Below are 24,817 nucleotides of genomic sequence, written 5' to 3'. Positions count from 1 at the left end.
AGGAAACGCTCCAAGGCCAGGCCTGGCTCTCGCCGTGTTTGCGCCGCACCCCGATGGCAGCCGTCCTGCCAGCCTGGTACCCGAGAGCTCAGACGGGGCGGGCAGCGGGGGAGGCACATCTGGTTTCCCTCCGTCAGCCAAGTGGCCTGTGCAGCTGCGGGGCCGGCTGCCTGCTAGCAGGGTTTGGCCAGGTCCCCACGCATGCCCCTTGCTGGGCGGCGTGTCGGCACGGTACGCCTGACTCCTAAGTGGGGGGTCACCGTTTTGGCACCGACCTGGGACGAGGAGAGAGTCGCCCTCTGATCCCCTCTGCTGCCGCTTGTAGCGCCTCATCTTTCCAGCCCGTGCAGACCCGGCCCCTCTGCGCGCGACACCCAACACGCCACTTCCAGGCACGCGTCTGCCCGAATCCTCCCGTCCCCAGCAGCCTGCCTCATGCCACCCCAACACGCCACCGAGACCCCCTGCCCCAGCTTCTTGCCATTCCTCCAGAGCCTTTTAATCAATCATCGCCCCTGGGGCTTGTGCCAGCACGAGGGAGGTGGTGGACCCGGGCACAGCCATCCAGCCGTGCAGCAGCTCACACTGCTGTGGTTACATATTGCTTGCCCTCCTAGGTCAGGTGGATCGAGTAGGTTTAATGAAGTGCCAAGGTGAAAAGCGGGGTCACTCGCTTCCCGGGCAGAGAGGCAGCATGAGGCCCGGAGGAGTCCCTGCCGGCGAGGGCCCTCTCAGAGATGCCACGAGCGTTGTCGTGCCCGTTTCGGCTCCTGGCACCTCCAGGAAAGGCTGTCCCTGGATTCCCAGCAACTTCTGGGAGGAGGCAAAGAGGCTGCTGGCGCTGGCAGGGCCAATGGTAAGGGCAGCGGCCGGTCAGCACCTGGCTTTCCCGCTGGCTGAGCACTCGCGGGCCCTGTAGAGGTTACGTGGAGCGAAGGGCAAATAGGGGAGAGGCAAAATGGAAGGATTAAACATTCAGACGGTGCGGGACCGTGATGCCCCCCGAGCCCCTGGCTGGGCACACGAGTGCCAGGACGCTCGCCCAGCAACCAAGAAGGTAAAGACCCCCGGAGAACAGAGTTTCAGTGCTTACAATGGTGTCAGCAAGTGGTGACCTGCCTCGACCAGGGATCCTAGCAAGAGTGGGGCTGAGCTGGTAGCAGCCGTGCTGAGAAACTTCTGAACCGCGCCGTACGCACGCGGGGATGGAGACGGCAGCCTGTCGCGCCCGTGCGAGTCCCGGCTCAATGCGGTTACTCTAGATGTACGCAGGTGGGGCAGAGACGGGAGTCGGGAGCCCGTGCATTTCTGGGTGCTGCATAGCAGCGGTCCTCAGAGGTAGCCGTTACGGCGAGCAGAACGGAGATGCGGCTATAACCAGGTCACTGCCCGTCACCGATTTTGCAATACAGCCACATCCTCAGAGTGGGTCTGGCAGGGGATTTCCAAAGAGAGAAACCCAAGACCCACCTGACCTAGGGGGATTTGGATCAGCTAGGGTCAGACCTCAGCAAGCCCACAGGGGTACTACGCACAGCCTTCTTTCCCTTCAGTACAATACACGAAAGCCTGCCCTTTGCGGCCTCTCTGCACATTTGCTCCTCGGATGCAATTTCCTCTCTAGCCTGCCGTCACCACGGCCTGTTTGTTCCCCTCTCCCTTCAATCCAGACCCTGATCCAGCTGCTGGTCTTTATGATCCATATTGTAAGCTCCATCTTCTGCGGGCATCTGGGCAAGGTTGAGCTGGCGGCTGTCACGCTTGCAATCGCTGTAAGTATTCTCTTTCCAAGGCTTTACATAGTTCGTGTTTCACGCCAGCTCCGGCGTCTCCCATACATTAGTAACGAAGTGGTGGGCAGCTGCTGGCTGAGGAGCTGACAACGGGCTGGGACAGGGCCCTTTCCTTCTGCTTTCAAAAGCAGCCTCGGGTGAAACCTGTGATCACCGGACAGGTACACTTTTGCATCCTCTCACTGTTTTATCCTTCTGTTTCCAGGTTATAAATGTTCTCGGCATCTCCGTGGGGTATGGCTTAACAGCAGCATGCGACACATTAATATCACAGGTAGGGAATAGCTGCTGATCTCCGACCCCTTGGCTTTAGAGAGGCCGTGAGCATTAAACGTTAGCTGGATCAGATTAGCTCCCCTATTAGGCAGGGCTGTTCAACCAGTGTCCAAAAGCTTCTGTAAGGCTCAGAGCCCCGGTGGCCTTAGACGTTCAGGGCTGGGTAAGTTTTGCCCCTCGGGGTACACGCGGGAGCGGACTCCACCCAGGGGTCGCAAAGAAGGAGTTAACTGATTGCCTAAGCACTGGGTCTGAAGTGCCTGGCTGCCCCGAGCGATGGGCAAAGTCCCTTCACGGCTAGATTCGGATCTTCTCCTCTCAGGCACGAACCGAGGCTCACGCCTCTGCATCACGAGGCTGTCATGCTGTCCAGGAGCAGGCACCGAGCCCAGGACTTTGGGATGGAAAGCCTGAGCTTCTCGTGGCTCGAGCTAAAGGAGCTGGGTCTGGGCCCTCCAGGCTGGACAAACTCCTGAGCCTCTGTAGAGAGTCTGCCACCAGAAGGGAACGAGGGCTCTTAAAGGGGGTCTCCCGTGCCTTGCAAAGCCCCCCTTCCACATGCTTTTCACGATGCTGAAGGACCCCTGTGCTGCAGCGGGCACTGGCTGGCACCTCACTCCTTGCGTGGCTCTGCCGTTGCTCCAGGCAGCTGCTTCCCTGCGGCCAGCACGGTCAGGCATGGCTTTTTCAAGGGCGCGACATTAACTCCTGGGCTCGGCCCTCTTGCTCTGCAGACGTACGGCGGCAAGAACATGAAGCGGGTGGGCACCATCCTGCAGCGCGGCATCCTCATCGTGCTGCTCTGCTGCTTCCCCTGCTGGGCTGTCTTCATCAACACCGAGCAGATCCTGCTGCTGGTGCGCCAGGACCCGGAGGTCTCCAGGTGGGGCGCCGAGTCCAGCCAGGGCGGGCGCAGGATGCAGCTGCAAGCTCTGCAAGAGACCGAGGCTGCGCCTGTCTGCACTTACCTGCCGGGCTCTGCCCCCGGCCAGGCCGGCAGGGCCCTCCCTTCACCCCATTGGCTGGGCTGTGCCCCAGCCAGGCTGGCAGGAGTCTCCCTTCACCCCGTTGGCTGGCCTTTGTTCTCTGCCAGGCTGACAGAGCTTTTCTTTCACCCCATTGGCTGGGCTTTGCCCTCAGCCAAGTGGGCACAGCTTCCCCCATCACCCCATTGGCTAGGCTCTGCCCTCCACCAGACCAGCGGCGCTGCCTCATTGGTTGGGCCATGCCCTCAGCAATGCCAATGCAGCACCCCTTTCCCTTAAGGCTGGGCCCAGCCGTCGGTGCGAGCGGGGTGGCACGGACATGCCCCGCGGCACAGTGCAGCCCTGAACCTGGCTGCTGCCGGGAGGCAAACCCCTCGCTGCCGCCGCGACACGATAAAGCACAGCCCGCGCTGCCCAGCCCACCCTGGCATCGCCGGGCGGCCGCTGGCCTCTTCCCGCACGGGGCCGAAACGCTGGGTCAGGAGGGAGAACGGCCCTGCCGTGCCCCGCGCGGGGGGAGGCTTGCACGGGCCCTCGATGGCTGAACGACGGTGCTTCGTGTCTCCCCCCAGGTTAACGCAGGTTTACGTGATGGTTTTCGTCCCGGCTCTTCCCGTAAGTCCCTCTCCCCGCGGGTTCTTGGGGAGGGAAGCAGACAGGAAAGTGGCTCCATCGGTGCCTGGAGCCCGGCAAAGCTGCGCGCTCTGGTCCCCGGCACGCGACGCCTCCCTCCGCTCAGGAGGGTTCAGACGCCACCACGTCTCGGGGCCAACCTGGCAGGAGGCAGCTGGTGCCTGGACCGGGCCGGCAGCCAGAGGGAAGACTAGATTTCCCCCGAAGATCTCCGTTACACCTCAGCCCGACCTCACGCACCACCTCCCTTATTTTGCAGATGGCTTTTCTGTACCAGCTGGAGACACGATATCTGCAGAATCAGGTAGGCTGCAGCTGCAGGCAGGGAGATGAGGGGGAAGGGATCTCATCCCGTGAGACCGCCGAGGGTCTCTCTCGGTAACCCACCTCCGGCTCGGGGCTGTGTTGCAGCATAAAAGACGCGTGTCCGGCAACGTCCGGCAGCGGCCATAATGCGCACACAACAGCAGGCATTTTTGGCCAGTGTTTGGCCAGCTCTAGGTCCGTTCCCTCATTGCAAGAAAGGCTCTCACACACGTGGTTTCCATTAGACTCAATGCACGTAGCACACCATAGAGGTTTTAACTAATTAACTAATTTCTTCTTTGGTGATGCTGGAACCGCCGGTTAGCTGCACGGCGCTTCATGTCGAGGACATCGCGTTCAGTAGCGAGAGCAGCTATTGCTCTCTTGGCCCTGTCGCTCCCTCGAAGCCGTCTAGGAACCATGGCATTTGCACACCTATTAGTGCATGAGTCCCAGCGAAATCACACTTCTCATATTTGTTTCACCGCAGAGGATCATTTGGCCCGAGGTGCTCAGCGGCATCGTTGGAAACATCATAAATGCGATTGCAAACTACATCTTCCTCTACATGATGGACCTCGGAGTCACGTGAGTAGCATCTGGAAGCGATTAGACCTCCGAATGATGGCGTGAGCCCGAAACGGGTCCGAAATCCCCAAACTCCCCCTGCGCCCGAGGCCACCGGCTGTAGCTCTCAGATGCATAATGGTGGGAGCCCAGCGTCAGGCATCTTCAAAAGGACCCGCTTTTGAGCGGACAAGTGCTCCGCACTTCCAGAAAACCAGGCCCTTTTAAAGGCACTCGAGCTGGGCGCCAAAATACCCAAATCCTGACCTAAAACCGAGAGCAAAGAAGGGCTTCTGCTAGTTCAGGTTCAGGCAGTCTGGGGGAGACACTGAGCACTAGTTAGTCTCGACTGAGTATTTTACCCAGGGAAACCTGATGGGAAAATGCCCGCCGTCCAGCTGGGATTTAACCAGGGCACAGGGCTTGTGCTGTAGTACGGGACTCTGCAGGATCCAGTGCAGCGCAGGGAGCTGTAGGAAGCCCAGCCGGAGGCAGCGCAGGATTAGCCCTCGCCGCCCTGAGCCCTGCTGTGTCCACTCCGGCTCCTAGCCCTTTAAAGCACCAATTCCCTTCAGCGGGAGGCAAACGCCAGAGCATCCGGTCTGCACACGCGCCGCGGGCAGGACCGTTCGCCAGGCAGCACCCTCAGCCCGGGGGCAGCAGGGCAAGAGCTGACCCTGAAGCACGCCCCGGCTGCCGGCAAGAAACAGAAGGTCCCTTGCGGTCTCTTTTCCCCAGGGGCTCTGCCTTGGCGAACACCATCGCTCAGTACGCACAAGCCATCTTCCTGTTCCTGTACATCGTCGGGAAGAAGCTCCACGTGGAGACCTGGGGAGGTGCGGTGCCTGTAAAAGCCTCGCTGCTTCCCCCGGGCTGCCCTGAAACTCCCACCCTTGCCCCGACACGTCCCTCCTAGCAGGTGCCCGTGGGCTCGGAGGGCTGCGGCAGCCGGCAGACCCTGGGCTCGTGCTCTAGTGCTCGAGGTCCTGCCGAGGCCAGCAGGCGCCAGCCACCCGTGTAAAGGCTTTGCACGGCTCACGGAGCACGAGGGAGGCTTGGCTGCATCTGGCATCGGCAACAAATGGTCCCAGCAGCAGGGCCAGGACCGAGGACTTTGGATCCACGCCTCAGAGCTCAGGCGCGGCTGAATCGGCCGCGTGCTCTGTGCACATCGCTTGCTCTGGAAAGGCAAAAGAGATGCCAGCAACTTTGCCCCAGTTCCTAGCTCCCTTCCTGGTTGCCTGTGGCCCAGCTCTGCCAGGCTGGCTGGTCACGCGTGGCATCTCCTTGCCCCAGGCTGGTCCACCGAGTGCCTGCAGGAGTGGGATACCTTCACCTCGCTGGCCGTGCCCAGCATGCTCATGTTATGCATCGAGTGGTGGACCTATGAAATCGGAAGCTTCCTGGTCGGTGAGCGTGGGGAGGATGGAGAGGACCCCTCCGGGCTGCTATAGACGGCGTCCCCGCTGAGGATCCGCCAGGCCGCAAGCTCCTGACGGGCTTCTCCTCTCCACCGCAGGCCTGCTGAGCGTCGTGGAGCTTTCTGCCCAGTCCATTGTTTACGAGGTGTCCACAGTCGCTTACATGGTAAGAACGTGGGAGCCTGACACAGTAGCACGGGAAGGCCCCGAGTGCGGCCGTGTCCGTGCCGGGCGCTGTGCACGCGCAGCAAGAGACGCCCCTGCTCTGACGAACTCAAGAGTCTGAGCAGACCAGGGGGACCGAGGCAAGGTGACATGACCCCGGCCGCCCCATCTCCCGCCCTGGGCTCGAGCTGCACCTTGCCGTTGCCCGTCCATTGCTTTGAATTTTTAAGGCACCCCAGAGGTTTGCCACCCATCTCGCGAGCTCAGGCCGTGGCTTGCTGCAGGGGGCTATTAGACCAAGAGGCATCCTTGCCACGCAGCGCCTGGGCTGGAGGAGCTCTAGCACTGTCGGGTTGCCCAAGACAAATGAATAAACACCGGTGCTTCGGGCTTTCAGGTTCCCTTTGGACTGAGCACGGCTGTCAGCGTTCAGGTGGGGAATGCGCTGGGTGCCGGGAACATAGAGGAGGCCAAGAGATCGTCCGTTGTCAGCCTGCTGTGCACAGGTAGAGGGCTCTGGGCTTTGGCGCTGCTCCGAGCGAGGAGCTAACAGCAACCCCGGCGTGTGCCACCCACCTGTCTGATCTGCCCGTACTCGGGTGGCCTGGCTGCCGGCCTGGGGGCAGCTACGTTACTCCACGGGCCACGAGGCAGCAGGTCGGCAGCACTGGGGTTGCACTGACACGTGTGACCGGGGCCAGGAGGCTCAAACCAGGACAGAGCTCCCCCGACAGGGTCTGAACCAGGATAGACTCACTGTGCCCACTCTCTGCTCCGTTTTCAGGGGTCTTTTGCGTGGTGATGGGTGTCGTACTGGCAGCCTCGAAAGACGTGCTGGGATATATATTTACCAGTGACACGTGAGTTCCTCGGGTGCCCGTCGCCTCCGCACAGGGTAGCCGGGTCAGGACCCTCTGGCACACGGCCCCGTCCCGCTGCCCTTGCTCGCGGCCCGGCGGGGCAAGTCTGCTGGGACCGGTCAGTCGTACCGAGCGCAGCCAGATGCCGAGGCTGGAACCGCTCTTGAATCGCGCTGCTAGCGCGGCTTGCTCTTCTGCTCCCCGAACAGAGAGATCATCGAGCTGGTGGCCTGGGTTATGCCGGTGTACATCGCCTTCCACCTGTTCGAAGCTGCTTGTGTGAGTGCCCCTTCTCTCTCCCACGTGGCGGCACGTGTCCCGGGCAGGTGGTGGAGGGGTCGGGGCGGTTCCCTCTGCTAAAGGCCAGCACTGCAAGCAATCTCAGGCTGGGAGATGGACAGAGAGGGAGGACTGCCTCCGCGGTAATGGGAGAGACCAGTCCAAGGGGAACTCCTTCAGAGCAGGGCTTGGAGTCGACCCACGTGGAGGGAAGATGAAAGCCTGGGGAGAGGAGGCAAGGCTGGAAACATCCAGTCCCCGCAGGGTTGCGATGAGTTCCCTGTGAGCCCGAGACAGCTGGGAGCGCAGAGGAAACTTGTAATAACTAGTGAGCATCCCAGCTGCCGGGCGCTTGGTTAGGGGCTGCAGGCTCTCCTGGGGCATGGCTGGTCCGTGGGAGCCACCAGCTGCCTGGTGGCAGCTCAGCCTTGAGGTGGCACCGGCTTCACCCCTGCGACGAGCGTCTCAGCGGGGTTTGACAGGGATCCGTGAAACCCAACAGCAGCCTGGACGGGCGCTGGGGGCTGCGTGGGGTCAGGGCTCTCACGGCCCCGCCACGTCCTCTCCGCAGTGTGCCACCGGCGGCGTGCTCCGGGGCTCGGGCAGGCAGAAGTTCGGGGCTATCCTGAACGCCATCGGCTACTACATCGTGGGCCTCCCAGTAGCGATCCTGCTGCTCTTCGTTGCCCGGATCGGGATCATAGGTACAACGGCCGGAGCGGAGGGCAGAGAAAGGGCACCCCGGCACCCCCAGGGACGGGCGGGCGGGGTTGGGGTGGGCAGGAGACAAGAGCAAAAAGTTCCCGGCTCGGACACGTCCAGCCGCACCCCACCGCCGGGGCTGCTGTTGTAACAGCACAACACAGGTCTCTAAACCCTGCCAGAGCCGGCACAGCGCCCCGTCTGCGAGGTGCAGAGCTGGGGCAGGTGTATCGTTGGGCAGCCCCCTTTGTGGGCACGTATCCAGCACCCCCTGAAATGCCCCTTGCAAGCCACGTTTGGCCCTGACCCCTTTCCCCTCCTCAAAGCAGCGTGCCCCAGCGCCCACCCCTCCTCTAAGCCACTCTCGAAACCCCACCCGTCTTCCATTTCCCTCCAGCCTCCAAAAACACAATCCCAAACCCATCTCCGCCCCACCCCTGCAGCCTGACAAGCCCACCTCTTCCACCCGCCCAAAAATAGCCCCTTGGGTCCGCGCAGGCCCCCACTGCAGCACCGATTTCCTTTGAACGCCCCCACCGTCACGCGTACCCCATCCGGGCTGGCCTGGGCGGACAGCGTGCAGGGGGCCTCCGAGCGGTCCGGGCTGCAGGTCGAGTCCGGATCGTCCTGCCTCCCTTGGGAACCCGCTTACAGCAACCTCAGCTGGTCAGTACAGGTGCGACGGGCCGTGGTCGCTAGGTGGCAGCCTCAGGCCGCTGCTGCCCAGGTACAGCCCAAGTGGCACCCTGTTGCCCCCCACACCCCCAGGATGGCCCCAGGTTTGCAGGGTCAGGAGGTTTTGGAGCCGTGTCCAGGCGCCGACCGCACCTGGCTAACCCCAGCCTTTTCTCCCCAGGCCTCTGGCTCGGCATGCTGATCTGCGCTTTCATCCCCTGCAGCTGCTCCATCGCCTACATCGCGCAGATGGACTGGAGGAAGGCCTCCGAGGAGGTACCAGGGCTCTCGCATTGCTCCCGTCACTGCTGAGCGCAGGCAGGGGACAGAGCACGCCCGCACCGTGGGCCAGAGAGAGCCGTGGCTGTGGGAAGGGCCAAGACCGGGCAGGGGCCTTGGCCAGTGTCCTGTGCCAGATCAGTGATGGGTGGCCTGGCTGGGAGGGGAGATTAGGGGCTTTTACCTTGTGTGGATCCAGCTCGTTTTACGCACACGCTTGCCCCGCTCCGCAAAAGCCGGGTGAAGTCCCAGAGGAATCAGCGGGGAGGTTTGCAGCAAGCCGGTGCCCAGAAGCAGGGCCCGGCAGGCTCCCCCTTGCCCTGCTCAGAGCTGCACAGATGCAGCGGCCAGGCTGGCAGACCCTGGAGCCGCCAAGCCCAGGAGAGGCACCGGCCCTGCTCTGCCAGGCACCGGCCAGGGCACACGGGGAGCCTTGGCCGCGGCACGGACACTCGCTTCTCATCCGCTGCAGAGCAGAACGGCTCGAAATCCACGGCCCGTCTGCCGGCGACCCGGGCTCTCGCGTGCTAGTCCAGCCACGCACCGCTTATTGAGTCCCTCAGGGGCACAGTGAAGGCGGCAGTCGGGATAAAACACAGTCTAAACCTCTCCCCACCCTTCAGGCCTGGCCCTGCTTGCACGGACGTGCTGCAAGCACCCAGGCAACCTACTTGTTCACGCTCCTTTGGGATAACGATACCGGCTGCCCGCCATCATCCCGACGGGAAGCCAGCACGTTTGAAGCGTGGTCATCACTCGGTAGGACAAACGCGCTTTCCTTGCAGCTCGCCCACACCCCACCTCTCCCCCTAGGCTCAATGGCGGGCAGGCGTCAGCCAGCAGACGGCTGAGGATTTGAACACGGCTCCCATCCCTTCCAAGCAGGCTCCCCTCCCAGGTATGGGACAAGCGTGGCTGGTAACAGGGCAGCGTGGCCCCACCTGCCCACTCCGATCCCATCTCACTAAATGTTCATTTCATGAGAGGCCATTCACAGGAGCGCCTTAAAACGCCTGCTCTTCGGGCAGCCCCGGCAGGTTGCGCGTGGATGGGTGAGGCTGTTCATGCAGCAGGCAGGAGGAGGGTTTCCGTGTTTTCCCCAGGAAGTTGTGCTGGGAATCAAAATACAAAGTGGGGGACAGGGGTCCTGGGGGCAGATTCAGCTTTGGGCAAGCCGATAACCCCCGTGCAGCGGAGAGGGCTGCAGGGGTCTTAGAATAACTAATGCACTGCGAGGAGCAGAGAGGGCAGCAGGAGCCCCATCCCCGCCTGCTCTCGTGGACGACGTCGGGAAGGCGAGCTGAAAGGGCTTGCAGGGCTGTTCTTGCAGTTTGGGGAGGAAGGAGAAGCGACCGCTCTCGCTGCGGGAAGCCGAGTACAGGGGGAGACACGGGCCCTGGGAGAGGCAGAAACCCCACGCAGGGAGCAGGGCGGTATGAGCACCGATGCAGGAAGAGGCGCTGGAGAGGAGCGTCCCAAAAGCTCAGCAGCCCCACAGCCCCTGGTCCTGAACCCACCCGCGTGCCCCAGGCGGGAGGTTACCTGCAGTAACCTCCTGCCCACGTTGCGTTCCAGGGGAGGCCGGGGCCCAGAACGGCGTCGTCCTGCTTGGCTTCACTAAGCTCGAGGGGCCGAGGCTCCAGGAAGCTGCTCCTGCGCGCCCGCCTGCGGCCGAGGCTCTGTCCGTGAAACAGCTCGTCCTCCGGCGCGGGCTGGCAGTCGCTGCAGCCATCGCCGTCCTCGCGCTCGGGGTGGCTGTAAGGGTCACGACTGCTCCCCACTGAGCAGGCTGGCCCAGAGACGGGGACTGGCGCTGAGAGCGCAGGGAGATCCCTTCCGACTCGCAGCCGGGAGCACGCGGCGCCCAGGACTTGTCCAAGCAAAGTGGGGAGTCTCTACTTAACAGAAGATGGCATCTGACCTGAGCTAGGCGCTGCTGTCCAGGGGATTGTCTGCCTGCGCTGAATGGGGATCTGATCCAACCGCTGGCAACACCTGAGCAGACAGCCAGGGCTGGCGAACCCTGTCACCACCCAGACTTTGCGGCAAGATGTGGGGCGGCGCTAACTGCACGGTCCCACACTGGCGCAGCGATGACCCGTTGTTTAGCGATGAATAAACCCAGCCACCAAGCTCCTGCCTGCCTGCAGCGCCTTTGGTTTGCAGCTCACTTTAGGGCCTGCATGGAGTCTTGGCCCCTCAAGCTTAGACACCAGCTTGCAGGGCTTCTCCGTAGCAGGGAGTCAGTGCAGGCCACTGCCTCGGCCTCCGCACGTGCAGAGGCAGACAGGGATGTGCAGATCTGAGCCTCGGTGTTTCAAAAGTAGAATTCCTTCTACCGGCTCCCTCCCTGCCAGGCACCGAGGGGGCTAAAGAAATGAATTCAACTTAAGCCCTGGGGGGCGGGGAGGTATTCATAAAACTTGTCCTCTTATATGGGAGGGCTTAAATAGGGAAAGATCCTGCCCCAGGCAGGGGGCTGAACCAAGGGACCAGACTAGGAGACCTTCCGAGGTCCCTTCCAGCCCAATTTCTCTATGATCCTTAATGCGGCTCGGGGATCGGAGCGGATACACCTCGCTCCTGTTTTACAGGCGGGCAACCAGCAGCGTAGGGGTGAAGCAGCTTGCCTAAGCGAGGCAGTGGCAGAGCCGAGCGGCAGCCGGGCCTCTGGCTCTCTGCCATCTCCTCTGTTGAGCCAATAAAACACATTCACTCTTGTCACTTAGATTTTGCAAACACTAAATAAACTATTTTTAATACCTGGCTTGGCAGGCAGGTTTCACTGAGCATAACTCATCTCGGGAGATGAGGCCAATGGCTTTCTACAATCCCTTCTTTCATATTAACACATCAGGTCTCCTGCTGCTTTTTAGTAAGGAAAAAATAAAAGAGCTGTTTTAGAAAGCTGGGACCCAGCATGCCCATCTTTGTCCCACATCTCCCTCTTCAGCTGGACCGGGCTCACGCTACTTCAGAGTCAGAGGCGATCAGTCGTGCCTTCCAGGGTCTCTCCAGCAGCAAGTGGAAATGCGCTTGGCGCAAGTCCTTCGTAATGTTGCCACCTGCCAGTGCAGGATTGCAGGGGCTCACAGAGTCTCTCGCAACACGGGTGAACTTGCCACAAGCTGTCACGAACCTTTCGCTGTGGCACCTGCAGCCGGACTGAATCGCAGGGCCACGTGCTGGACGTACTCATCTGAAAGATGATGGGTGAAGCGAAGGCAGCAAGCAGGAGCCTCCACGCGCGTTCATTTGGAACTGGCCTTTAACGCCAGTGGAAATTTACCCCACCAGAAGTGGAGCACGTGTCCGACTAACTCTGAGAACACAAGGGTTGTGAGACCTCAGAAAGAAAGAGCAAAGAAGATACTTGGCCTCTGGCTGCTCCTGGGGCTATGGAAGGCACTGCTGCTCTTGCTTTGATTGCCCTTTCAGTTAAGATCATTCAGGTCCCAATTTTCTCCTTTTGGGAGGGAGGGGGCAGCACGTCTGACCTGAGACAGCTCACAAAACCGAGTTCGAAATCTGACTGCTGGTCCCTCAAAGCCGAGCAGGAGTTCAGGAGCTGGCATTTGGACACGGGCACAAGCAGAAGGCAAGGTCTTTGCAGCTATGTCATAAGCCCAGGAGGAGCTGCAGAGGGAGGGAGCTGCTGTTTCCTGCTTGGCCATTCTCCTTTACCTCCTTGCCAATGGCACGATCGAGCGTTTCTGCCCACCGGTGTCCGAATGAGCATCTGGGCCCCCTGGCATTGATTAGTGCATTTATACTTTGTGTGCTTGACATCTCACAGAAAGAGGAAGAACCTTGTAAGCAAAGACACGGATACGGGAAGCAGGTGCTGAGGGTCCAGGGCAAGCATGTGGCCGCAGCCAGCCTGACAGGTCTCTTGCTAGCGAGCCATCTGTGAAGACAAGGGGAAGGGGAATAGCTCTGCAACCAGCCAAGAGGAGATCAATCCCTGCTCCAAGGGCAGAGGCAGGTTCCTCTTTCCCTCCTGGATACAGTGCAAGATCCAGAAGGGGCTGCTTTGTCCTGGCCTGCGGGGCATGAGCTCTGCTGGCCATGCTTTACTTGGAAGGTCGTACAGAGCCCACAGCACAAACGCTGCGTGCTACAGGGCCGACGCCTCCGAGTGATGCCCCAGAGCAAAGCCAGCAGCACCGGACGCCAGCCCGGCACTCCCTGCCCCATCTCCAACCAGGCCTGTGCACACATAGAAGACAATCCTACCTTGCTCACAGCAATGGCTGGATCTTAAACCCCACTGCTCATCGGTACTTATAGAGCTGAGCCAGTCTTTGACCGGCCAGCACAGCCAAGAGGGCTTTTCTCCTCAGCAGGGGCTGGTGATTCTGGGAAAACCCAAAGCATTGGGAAATGCAGCTAAGTACCCTGAGCGCAAGGAGATGTGCAGAGGGGTGAGGGACAGAGGGGGGGGTGGCCGCAAGACTGGCACGATCAGTCTGGAGGGACCTTGCACCCATCTGGGGTAAAGCTGTGGGAGGGGAATGAGGTTTCGATCTCCAGCTACTACAGACTGGGCTGAGACCTCTCACAGGGGCCAGCTGCCTCCTGCCTGCCAGGAGCTGCTCTTCCACCTGCCCTTGGCAGCCCCCAGGACCGGCCACCTGGAGACAGGCTCCCCAGCAGGGTGGAGCTGGGCCCAACTTCCTATGGCAGCTCTGCTGTTTCTTATCAGCTGCTGCCTAGTGAGCACGCGCCCACTCTACCCGTGTCCTCCCAGCCACAGCTCATGCCCCGGCCGTGGCAGGAAAGATGCAGAGGATGCCACTGCAGGGATGTGCAGGAATCTGCCTGCCATACCTGGGCTGGGCTGCAGGAAGCCGACCGGTTCCTTTCTTACTGACCTGAGCCTGGGAAGAGCCGTAACCTGCCCCTTGCAGCCTGCCCCTTGCCTTATGCAAAGCAGACGGAGGCACAGAGAAGAAGCAATATCCCAGGGTCCCACAGGATAGCTGTGGCACAGCCAGGGACAGACCCTACTCTGGCCTGCCCTCTAGCCATGCACCTGCCTTCCAGTCTGCCCTGCTGCCTCCTAGGCAGGCCTGCAAGCCCCTGAACGCTATGTATCCAGCTACCTGGATGAGGAGGAAGGCAGCCAAACCCCACTGCCAAAACCAGCTCACGCAGGACAAGTCGTGGAAGCAGCTTGTGCCACCTGCCTCCTCAAGCCTGGGTGGATCCTATTGTGCCAGGTCCCAGCTGCCCCCTCCAGGGGAGAACCCACCTCCTCGTGCATGTCAGGCGTCACAGAGCAGCAAGTGGTGCAGACTCAATTCGCCCCAAGAACCAGCCTGGCCCCATTAACACCATGGTGCCTGCTTGCCCAAGTGGAAGACAGGCAGACTCTAGTGCTTCCAGCTGGCTCAGACCAGTTTCCCTGGGGAGGGTAAGAACAGACCAGCCCCCATGGAAGGGCTGTGGCTGGAAGACACGTGAGCGCATGGCTAAGAAAAGCTCAGAAATGAGCCTTCCCATGAAACATGCTGTTGCACGGATGATATCCCCATCTCCAGGCTTACCTTGACTACGAGGGCTGCCAGGACCCCCAGCACCGCCACGATGATCAGGCCGATTTTGCCTTTGTTAAACTTCTTCAAGAGGAAGAACTTTGCCCAGTCCACTTTCTTCTGGCTGCCGGGTGGGTATCGGAGTTTGTTCGCGCCTTCCATGCCCAGCGACTTGATCAGGCAGGCGCGGCGATGGGAGAAGGTCTCAAAGCTGTGCCTGCCATGGTAAGCACCCATCCCGCTGGTCCCTAAGAGCAACGCATGTTAGTTAGCATGACGCTGGCTGGGCCAGGGGAGCAAACAGGCAGCACAAGGACAAAGAGGGGGCCGAAGGGAAAGCCCGTGACCAGAGCAACTTGCCCTGTGTCAGGTGCTTGGAGGGCCCCAGTCTGGGTCCTACATCACAAAGCCCCAGCACAACTGGAGTCCCTAGCAGGCACTTTCTGCAAGGGCTGAACAGCCCTGGAGTCTTAGCCAGTGCCTGGCCCTGGGAGAGGTATTTCTAGGGCAGGGAGGTGGCCCCATAACTCCTTCAATACAGACAGAGCCTGCTGCAGAGAACATAGCCCCATGTTTCTGTGCAGGAAAGCTCTGCACACAGTGGCAGGCTCCGGGTGGGCACCTGAGCACCAGAAGCTGGAAGGGACTCACCTACTCCGCCGAAGGGCAGGCTTGGGAGCGAGTAATGCATGATGACATCGTTCGCCGTCACGCCACCACTGGAGGTCTCCGCAATCACCCGTTTGATCAGCTAGTGGATGACGAAGACGTCACAGAAACCTCAGAACCAACCCAGGACAAGCTTCGAGCACAGCCTCCGTGTGCTGATCAAGGGTGATGGCCCCTCACCCTCTCTCTCTGTGGCCTAGTGTTGCCTAGACAGGCATACTTGGGAAACATCCCCCCGGCACAATCTTAAGGGCTGAACTTTGACCGTGGCAGTCCCAGAAGCATGCCCAGCGCACATCGTCCTCCCGGCCACCTCAGCCACTTGCAGCACAGACATTCATGCTCTTAAACTTTGCTTTCATGGGGGCAACGCTCCAAAGCCAAGCGCAATGAGACATGGGAGGCCATGAAGTGGAGGGACCGTCCCACAGCTCTGGCACAGGACTGCTCTTTTCTAGCCTAGGCCCAGCCAACAGGGCACAGGCCATTTCCGGGAGTGAACCTGGGGACTGGCTAACTCGGGAGATGCTCTCACAACCCATCTGCTATGAAATGCAGGTTTGATGGTACCTGCCTGCTGCACTCCATGGGCTGGCAGCAGGCAGGCTACCCAGCGCCAAGCGTAATGCTGAGAACATCTGTGCTGGAAAGGCCTGTGTGTTCAGGCTTCAGCTGCCTGATAACCAGCCTCCTCTGGGTGCTGTAACCCTTTGCACACATAGTAGCTAAGCTCACACCCAGGTCTTCCCTGTTGGAGGACTAGAAAGACTCTAGATCCAGTTATCTCCACTGCGGATGTGCCCACTCTCTAAAGTTACTGGCATGGCACCCAGCAGCTGAGCCCTGCTGGAGTCAGCTCCCCAGACACTGGCCCCGTGCTTTGGTTTGGTGGTGCCCCGCCTCACAGCAGCGTGCCTACGGAGCAGGAGAGCACTGTACTGCCTGGGACCTTCAACCACCCAGAAGCACGATTCGCCCAGTCACGTTACAGGGAAACGCAACCTGCTTGTTACCAACCAGGCATTGCTCAACTGGCACTTTGGTCTCTGTTCCTTTGCCAAGCAGCAGGTTCTTGCATAACACACTTTCGATCCGCGTGTAAACAGGCCTGAGCCACATGTCTAAGTCACCATCCCCCCCCTGCTGCACTTCCACGTGTGGGTGGGGGATGGGCTGAGAGCCAGAGGATGTTACTTAAATCCTACTGCCCTCAAGAAGTGCGTGGGAGTTTGCAAAAGCTTTCAAAATATCTCATAGTGCAAGAGCTGGCAGGTAGCAGCAGTGAAAGTCAAACGCACGTTGACGCCAGGGGGACAAGGGGAGAAGGGAATGAGGCACAGCACTCAAAAGCAAGCAAGAGAGCTTACCTCCTAAGTGGGGAACAAACCTACCTTTTTGTCATTGGAAAATACATACAAGGCGAGCGGTTTCTCCCGCCGATTTATGAACTGAATGGCCTCATCCACATTCTTCACAGTCACGATGGGAAGGACAGGCCCAAAAATCTCCTCCTGCATGATCTTGGATTCCGGGTTCACGCTGGTGAGTATCGTTGGAGCTGCAACGTACAGGACAACAAATCAGGGGACCATGGCATGGAGAAGCCAGTGCTCTGCTGCAGACCATCTCACCCCCCGCAGGGTGCGTGTCATGTGGGGCATGTCAAGTAACCGAGCTAAGATCACCTGGCAAAGCCAGGTCCAGGTCTGCTCTCTGACTCCTCTGGTCCCTTTTAGGAAAGGCGGAAGATCTGCACTGGTGTGCGTCTACCATCCACGCAGCCAAGGCAGAAGTTTCCTGCCCCAAGGTCCCTTTCAAACTGGTACCACTAGGTTCAACCATGCGGAAGCCTGAAGAGTCCAAAGGATGGGCCAGAATAGATGGGGGACTTACGCTGTTATTTAGCAGCTCCCCGATACTCTACCCTTGAGGAAAATGAAGATTTAAAAGGCCTCCACAAAGTCCTCTCCTCTGAGAGTTACAAGGACATAAGCAGTGCCGTACTAGGTCAGACCAATGGCCCATCCAGCCCCGGGTCCGGTCCCTGACAGCGGCAAGCAGTAGAGGGAGATCATGTGAACAGGGCATGTGTAGCGTAACCCATCAGCATACCCCCTCTGACATCAACAACCCTGGATTTGGGGGTCTCAGAGGATACATCCCCGTTCTATTTAACAGCTCACAATGGGCGCATCCTCCATGGACCTGTCTAGTCTCTTCTGAATTTGGTCGTGGTCTCTGCCTCTAAACCCTCCTGTGAAAACAAGTTCTGGAGGTAAGCTGTGTGCAGCGTAGAAAAGTGCTCCTTGTTGTTCTGAACCTCTCTCCTGCAAATCTCAGCAGGTGCCCCCTAGTTCTTGTATCGCGAGGCTTGGTGAACAACACTTCTCTGTTCACTCTGTCCACCCCCTACGTCACCTTACAGCCCTCGATCACATCCTCCTCCTTTCCTCACTGAAGGGTCCCAGTCTTTTCAGGCACTTCTGGCACCGAGAGGCTGTTTGGCTGCAGGAGGCTTTTCCTGCAGGTGAACCGTCTGCCTTCCCGTAAGCACCCACTGGATTCCCTGCAAAGCCCAAGAGCTGGAAGGGCAAGCCAGCAAATGCCAAAGCAGGGAGGACAGCTGTGGTACACAGCTAGCAGCTTTCCACCAGCCCCTTCTTCTAGACAGAATACCTATAAAGCAGGTGGCCTCGTCAGCCTCCCCTCCATGTGCTATCTTCTGCCCTTCCAGCAGACTCATCACCCTTTTAAAGTGGCGCTTGTTGATGATCCTTTCATAATCTGAGGAATTTTTCACGTCTTCCCCGTAGAATTCCTGTGGGGTGAGAGAGGATCAAAGCTGGAAAGATTTCGTCACTCGGGCAATCACCGCAGGCAGCCGACGAGCTGCCACAAAGGCGGAGAATCCCCCCCGCTGCTCAGGCTGGACCATTTTTCACTACAAAACACCCGTGGCGTCTCCCACAAATCCACTCCCGTGCTCTGCGGGAGCTACTGTCTATGGAAAATGCTGCAGCAACAGAGAGCTGAAACCCAACCGTCTTGGGTAAACAGGGCTGGCACCACTCTTGTGGAGCAGATAATACTCTGCACTGCCAAGGGCTTGGGAGTGGTGGAATAGGTTACAAACCCTCTTAGGAAAACTTCTCAAGCCTGAAATACAAGTTCGTAATCATAGAGGCCTCAGGGACAGCTGCTGGAACAGAGGGCAGCGCACAGGTTTCCAATGCACAAGCAACTTGAATGCTCACCTTCAGGGTCTTCTTGATGTTCTCCACCACTCTGGTCTGGATGGCCTGGTCGCAGAGGACGTAATCCGGGGCAATGCAGGTTTGCCCACAGTTTGCGTACTTCCCCCATGTTATGCGCCTGAGGAGAAGGATTTCTCCGTTTACTGGGGTATTTGCCCACAGCAACAGCCAACTTAGTTGGGAGTGGGGGAGGTGCTTGCTAGCAGCCCCCCACCACCCCCGAGCCTCCTTCCAAAGTGCTGATGAAGCAACGCAGAACAAACCTCCTCCCAGACTGCCTCGGCAGGGAGCAAAGGGCTGGCGTTTCCTGTAAGAACCCGAGCCCCAGAAACGCTCTGTGCCTGCAGGTTTGCAAGCCATACGAAGGCCACGCTGGTCTCCCCAGGCCCCGTGAGGAGATGGGGATCTCCCAGCTCAGAGTGACCGGGTTCCAAAGTCTGCAGATGTCAGGGAGCAACGGGTCACTTCTGCCCAGCTCTCTGCTACATCAGCCCCATGGCAGATGAACCCTGCAGCCTTCTGCTTTGAAGGGAAAACACCTGGGCCAAAGCCACCAGCTGAGCAGCAGCCACCCCACAGAAGATACAGTGACTGGCAGCCGGGGCCGAGACCGAATGGGACAGCCAGCCACAGCTACAGCCTTGCAAAGCTGCTGTCTTTCAGGCCTGTTAGTAAGTGTTTAAGCTCCGGTTTCAATATTGTCAGCAGCACAGGTATCAGCCACATAACTGGGAGCTGGCAGAGGATCTTGCCCTGTTCGGGCTAGGAAGGATCCATCTACCAATTCAGGAAAACTCAAAGCTGGGCTCTGACCAGGACTGAAACCTTCAGCGGACGTAACTGCTGACACGTGACCCAAGCCACTCGTGCCCTGGGACACTACAGAACTCGGCAATTTTTGCTGTTAGCACAACTTGGGGCCCCCGTGCTAGAGCCCGGGCTTTTGGTCAGGCCAGCAGGGAGCACCAGATACAATTTGCTTCCTTTCTACCAGAGCCAAACAAACCAGCCTGGACTCCTGAGAAAGTCGATTATGGGAATAAGAGCTTAACGGCTGAGTCGAGGAGTGCCCCTGCCTTGTGAATATTTGGCTTGGTGCTGTTCAGGGTTTGAGGAATGGGCTGCCTGGCTTTATGTGGGCAGGCTGGCTGTGCTCAGGCTGCCACCGGGGAGCTGTGGACTTTGGCCTGTGTTTGGCAGTACAGCTGGGAAAGCTGCATGGGCTGATAAGGTGACAAGACTCCAGTGCTGCGGCCTTGAACCTGCACGCAGCCCTGCTTATGGAGCACTTTGCATTTTTAATAACCTCAGTGCCAAGTAAGAGAAGTCTCAGCTTATATCCCCAGCTGAGCAGGGCTCCTGGCATGCACCTCAGGAAGCTTCACACCAAACCTCTAACAGCTGTTTAAGAAGGAAACAGTCAGCCAAACCCGCTGAAAGGAAAGGCAAGTCTTCACCTCAGGTAAAGCTGCACGTCAGGCTGACATGGGTTTGGGGTCTATGTCTCCAGGAATCTTACTGCTCTGCCAAAAGGCAGAGAGAGCAAACAGTATACAAGGGTACAGCGAGGACCACGAGCTTCCGATACACCTCCACCCCGCACACCTTCCCCACAGATTTCTTCCCTCTCCAGGACCCGAACCCTTGGAGGACAACCTGTATGAGTCTCACCTGCAGGCAACATCAATGTCGCAGTCCTTGTCTATGTAGCAAGGACTCTTCCCCCCCAGTTCAAGCGTAACAGGGGTGAGGTGCTTGGCGGCAGCTTCCATGACAATTTTGCCCACTACGGGATTCCCGGTGTAGAAGATGTAATCGAACCTCTGCTTCAGCAGCTCAGTTGTCTCGGGAATGCCGCCGTTGACCACCTGGTACAGCTCCTTGCAAAGCAGAAAGGAACCGCTGCGAGTGTCAATGGGCTCATTTTGGTTTGCCACTGCTGCATGGCACACGTGTGCAGGAACGTCCTGCGGGAACCCTGTCCCTTGGCAGCTCAGCGCAGGGAGGTGGCTATGCAGTGGGCAGCCTGCTTTCCTGGACTCTCAGGAAAATGCACTGGCCCCAGAAAAGGAAGCATCTGCAGCTGGCAGAATCTGAGCCACACCTAATGGGTTTTTTTGTTTTTTGCAAGCAGACAGTTTGCCTGTTAGCGGTTAATCCTTCCAGCTTGGACACTGATAAGGCTATTGCATTCAAACCTCCTGGCAAGGGTTTGCTCCTTCCTGTCCCAGCTAGATGAACCTGTACGCTGCCAGCAGGCCGGGTGAGGGAAGGTCAGCCCATCTTCACCCTTCGAGAGGAATCACTCAGTTGCTAGCTGGCACCAGCAAGAGCCCTCCTGACATTATAGGCGTAAACCCTTGTGCTGCAGGGTCTAGCCTGGTGACACCCTACGTGGGGATGTCATGCCCCGACTCTGCCCATGGGAGGTTTCTAGCACCTTCTGCTGACAAACCCAACTGCAGGTAAGAGGGCAGAGCTGACTGGACCCCGGATCTAGGGCTGTTCCCATGCTCCACCAAAGGAGAAGCCTGTAACTGCATGGAAGGGAAGTGTCCGAGGGTGGCACATGGGCAAACCACAGCTGTCTGTCGACTGGGTCAGACAAAACCAGACCGAACACGCAGCCAGGGACAGCTCCCCGCCTTCACCACTCACCTGCCAGCCCTGCAAGGCACCTGTGTCAGAGGAACGTGGAAACCCGTCCAACGTGCCCTCCCCAAAACCCCTTCCCCACCGATTAAGAACCAGGTTGGGATGAGCTTGGAGCAGCGCTGTCCTCCACCACTGCAAGTGGTGTCAGGACTGCCAAGAGCATCGACAGCTGCCTTGAACTGAAACCTCAGCAGAGCATGTCCCCTAATGAATAAGGCTTGGCAGAACACAAAGGCCCTGTCACTTTATTCTTCCTGTGAGAGCTTGGAAAACCACCAGAAGTGTGCCTGGGCAGCCAGAGCTGTCCATGCTGGTAACTAGGGCCGCAAGCAAAAAGTGCTTGATGTTGACTCCAACGCTTTGATCCCCGAAGCTATTGATTTTAGAAATTAAAGCTACCCTGATGCCGCAGGGCAGTGGCAACAGAATTGTTTGCACAGAACCGAGCACATGAAGCCGAGCAAATGAGCAGCTGTCAGGTACTAATTGCCGTACTCCTCTGCAATACTGCGTGCATGCTTTGGGAAAGCAAGCCGATGCTTTTGGCTGACACTGTGGGAAGTCAGCACCTGCCCTGCCGAGCTCCCGTTGCTTCCATCAGAGGCGTAGGTCCTAACTGGATGGCTACGCAGCAGGCCGGCAGGGAGCGGTGTGGGAAGGGGACTCCTGTCCGATTCGATAGTGCAACAAGGCCGAGGAAGGCTCGCCCTCATGCATGACTGCCCTGAATGCAACCAGCCTCTTTTCACTGCCCTAATCCCTCCACACAGCTCACCTCTGATTATCACACAGAACGATCTTATTCCCGGTACCACCCCCATTGCACCTGTTTGCTTTAGATCCCAGTTGCCTCACAGCAAATCTGTAGGGCACAGGCTGCCTCTTTTTTTGCTTGCCTTGCAGCATCTGGCACGGCAACTGCAGGGGCCCAGAAGGATCAACTCACCGGGTCAAGATACTGCGGGATCAGCTTGGCCACGAGGTTTCCTGTGTGCTCGCTTAACTCCGATGGCTTGATCACCACGGCATTTCCTAGGACACAAAATCAGGGTAAGGCTCTTACCTGCTTGAGCATCCTCAGAGGAGAAGGGATAGCCGTGGGAAGGAGCCCACAGAGCACAGGGGCAGGGCTGCCTCATACCTGCCGCAATAGCCCCTATCAGCGGCTGGATCACCAACACGAAGGGGTAGTTCCAGGCCCCGATGATCAGCACCACGCCCAGCGGCTCATGGTGGATGTAGGCCTCATCCGTCAGCGTCAGCATGGTCTTCTCCACAGGCTGGGGCGCAGCCCACGATGGCAGTCTGTCGGTGATCAGGGCAAGCTCCCCCAGGAGCCCCAGGATCTCGTGATTGTAGGCGTTGTACTCGTTCTGAAACGAGGCAGCTCGAGGTGAGCGCCGAGGCAAAGGTGCAGCTCGCCGCCCGGGAGAAACGGCACGAGACCAAACGCCGCACGAGGGGAAACTGCCCGAGGACAACGCGCAGCAGGGCCCTGGCTGTGAGTCAGCCGCCCCCGAAGAAAAGACAGCCGAGCAGAAGCTGAAGGGCGGGGAGAACCGAGCCACCGGCGCACGCGATGCTCAGCTCCCTGTGCCACGACGCCTCGCTAGCGGGATGTTAAAGCGCCCCATGAGCAAAGCCCTGGTCGAGACAAATATCTGGAGGCCAAAGCCTCCCGTCTTAAAAAACCCTGAGGCCTCTCGGTGCCGTTTGCCAGGGAACGACACAACCCCGTCGCACGGAGAGGGCGCGTCGCACGCGGTTCGCGAAGAGCAAGGACCTTTTTGATGTCTGCATTGATGGCTGACAGGATTTCCCCCTCCCGCTCCTTGATCATGCGCTCCAGGGCCTTCAGCTGCTGGATCCTGAACTCCACCGCCCGCGACCGGCCGGAGCCGAAAGCAGCTCTCGCTCGCTCCACCGTCTGCTTCACCTCGGCCATGGCGCCGGACGCTGCGGAGAGAAAAGCAACCTCAAAACACCGCTCTGCCCAGCGCGGGTCGGAGCCCCGTACACGCTTTCCCCGCGTTTCAGGAGCCTTTAAAAGCTCGACCGGCGACCGCCCGCTCCCACCCTTCAGGAGCGAGTTTCGGTCGCGTCGGCAGCTTTCAAGAGCGGAAAGAAACCGCGCCGGAGCAAACGGTGCTCGAGCCCAGACAGCGACCAGCGCGGGACAACCGGGGGCAAAGACCCAGTGGAGCAAAGAGCAGGTTCTTACACGAGGGCCTCGCACGCCAGGCGAGGAGAGGGAGGGTCGGCGGGCGAGCGGCGGGTGCGGCCAGGCGGAGACGCGGAGCGGGTTTAAGGCAGGGCGGTGTCCAGCACCTGGCAGCGAGCCCTCGCGGGGGCGGGAGGGGAGGGGGCAGGACTGGGGGTGGAGCCGCGGCCCTAGGCTGCCAGCATTTCTACAGCTGTTCTTCTACATTTTCTCCTATACTGATCTACATTTATTTGCCAAACAACAATCCCCCAAAAAGCAAACCAAAAAAAAATGGACGCAGAAGGCCCAGCCGCCCTGAAGGAGAGGGATAGCGGGGAGGGGGGTTAATCCGAATCGGCTCCGGCCGCGGGCCCTGTGTGAACGCCGCCGCTCGCCGCGGCCAGCGGCACTTCCGCCTTCCGGGCCACGTGGCGCGCACTTCCCCCCCGACGCCCCCCGCCCCTCGGGCGAGTCCAAGTGGAGCGCGGACCCCCCCCCGGCCGCGCAGTGGGAGGCGCCGGCAGCAGCGCCCTGCAGGGCCCGGCTCACACGGGGCCGCCGCTGCCCCGGGTCGGACGGGGGCGTGCTGCGCTCCTCGGCCCGGCCTGGACCCATAAGAACCGAGGCACCAGGCCGGAGCATGCCGAGCCTGTGGCTGTGGTCCCCCAACCCCGCGGGCCTTGGCCTCCCCCTGACCCACAGGGAGCCAGACACCGTGCTGTGGCCCCGGCTCACTGCGGTGCGCAGGGGTGCAGAGGGTCCTGGACCAGCTCCCCCTCCTCCAGGCCGGGGGGACGTGGTTGCGAGCGCTGCAACTGGGCTCGGGAGAGGGCAGCGTTTCGCATGTCCTGGCACACCCCGATAGACCCCCCGCGCCCCGACCCACACGCACCGAGGAGCCGATGGGGCCAGGGCTGCGGAGCGGGTTTTCCAGGGGGAGTTTGGTGGTGGAAAGGTTGGCGAGACCTGACCCGCCTTTCTGCCCGGAGCCTCGGGGGCCAGGTCACCTGCCCTGCTGCAGCCGGTGCTTCTGCGGGAGGGAAAGCGCGAGAGCGTTAAGGCACCTGTCTTCCCTAAGGAGCAGGCCTGCACCCAACAGCCCGCGGCCCAGCGCCAAGAGCCCCCCATGCTCCAGCACCCGGGCACAGCAGAGAGAAGGAACAGCAATGATACTGGCAGGTGGAGGGGGGGGGGGCACCTGCCCCTCCCAAGAGCCGTCTCGCCTGCCTCGCCTGGCAGGAGCCCTGGGGCACTCCCTACCTGGAGCACATGCCGTCAGCGCGCGACTCACCCGCGTCCCTTGGAGAACGTTTGATTTTTACCCGGTCTCTAAGAAACGCAAAGGAAGATGGGGGCTGCTAGTCCCTAGGGCTGCAATTATTGCAGCAGGTGATGGGTTTTAATCGCATTAAAATGAGTGAGACACCAGGGGGGTGGAGAGCGTCTCCTCTCCTTGGACCAATTAGCCAGGCAGCAGCATCTCCCCGCTGACAAAGTCCCTGCTGGGAGCCAAGCTCGGAAAGCAAACCTTTCTGGGCGGCTCCCTGCCTCCCCCGA

General features: G+C 59.7%; 2 protein-coding genes across 3 annotated transcripts; one reads left to right on the top strand and one right to left on the bottom strand.

Moving 5' to 3' along the window:
• Positions 1-665: 665 nt before the first annotated feature.
• LOC102567139 (multidrug and toxin extrusion protein 1) lies at positions 666-11,079 on the top strand. The gene is made up of 17 exons (XM_014603743.3): positions 666-856; positions 1,671-1,772; positions 1,999-2,067; positions 2,804-2,952; positions 3,628-3,670; positions 3,948-3,992; positions 4,485-4,582; positions 5,300-5,397; positions 5,858-5,971; positions 6,081-6,148; positions 6,545-6,653; positions 6,932-7,007; positions 7,217-7,286; positions 7,858-7,990; positions 8,845-8,939; positions 9,756-9,840; positions 10,518-11,079. The coding sequence occupies exons 1-17, from the start codon at positions 695-697 to the stop codon at positions 10,724-10,726; spliced, it is 1,725 nt and encodes a 574-aa protein (XP_014459229.3). The 5' UTR covers positions 666-694; the 3' UTR covers positions 10,727-11,079.
• A 588-nt stretch (positions 11,080-11,667) lies between these two features.
• Positions 11,668-23,676, bottom strand: ALDH3A2 (aldehyde dehydrogenase 3 family member A2). Of its 2 annotated transcripts, XM_059717270.1 has the most exons (12): positions 23,279-23,676; positions 22,841-23,013; positions 22,199-22,430; positions 22,004-22,089; positions 20,074-20,282; positions 18,403-18,520; positions 17,825-17,966; positions 16,540-16,706; positions 15,131-15,230; positions 14,492-14,727; positions 13,179-13,300; positions 11,668-12,849 (listed from the first exon to the last, which is right to left on the bottom strand). In XM_059717270.1, exons 2-11 carry the CDS (start codon positions 23,000-23,002, stop codon positions 13,217-13,219), a joined length of 1,536 nt encoding a protein of 511 aa, XP_059573253.1. In that variant the 5' UTR covers positions 23,003-23,013; positions 23,279-23,676; the 3' UTR covers positions 11,668-12,849; positions 13,179-13,216. The 2 variants fall into 2 exon arrangements, with proteins under 2 accessions (XP_059573253.1, XP_014459413.2); XM_014603927.3 differs by lacking the exon at positions 13,179-13,300 and having other exon boundaries at positions 23,279-23,675.
• Between the last annotated feature and the right edge of the window lie 1,141 nt (positions 23,677-24,817).

The sequence above is a fragment of the Alligator mississippiensis genome, chromosome 14 (genome assembly GCF_030867095.1).
Source record: "Alligator mississippiensis isolate rAllMis1 chromosome 14, rAllMis1, whole genome shotgun sequence".
Taxonomy (NCBI): Eukaryota; Metazoa; Chordata; order Crocodylia; family Alligatoridae; genus Alligator; species Alligator mississippiensis.
The sequence above is the reverse complement of the archived record's forward strand: the minus strand, read 5'-3'. Positions and strand labels throughout refer to the sequence as shown.

Excerpts from the sequence above, each read along its gene's own strand:
- LOC102567139 (XM_014603743.3), top strand. The coding sequence starts at position 695 with ATGAGGCCCGGAGGAGTCCCTGCCGGCGAGGGCCCTCTCAGAGATGCC. Across the intron at positions 1,773-1,998 it reads CTGTCACGCTTGCAATCGCT|GTTATAAATGTTCTCGGCAT; the intron begins GTAAGTATTCTC and ends TTCTGTTTCCAG. Across the intron at positions 8,940-9,755 it reads GGAGGAAGGCCTCCGAGGAG|GCTCAATGGCGGGCAGGCGT; the intron begins GTACCAGGGCTC and ends CTCTCCCCCTAG.
- ALDH3A2 (XM_059717270.1), bottom strand. The coding sequence starts at position 23,002 with ATGGCCGAGGTGAAGCAGACGGTGGAGCGAGCGAGAGCTGCTTTCGGC. Across the intron at positions 15,231-16,539 it reads TATTTTCCAATGACAAAAAG|CTGATCAAACGGGTGATTGC; the intron begins GTAGGTTTGTTC and ends GTCATCCACTAG. Across the intron at positions 14,728-15,130 it reads CCTGCCCTTCGGCGGAGTAG|GGACCAGCGGGATGGGTGCT; the intron begins GTGAGTCCCTTC and ends CGTTGCTCTTAG.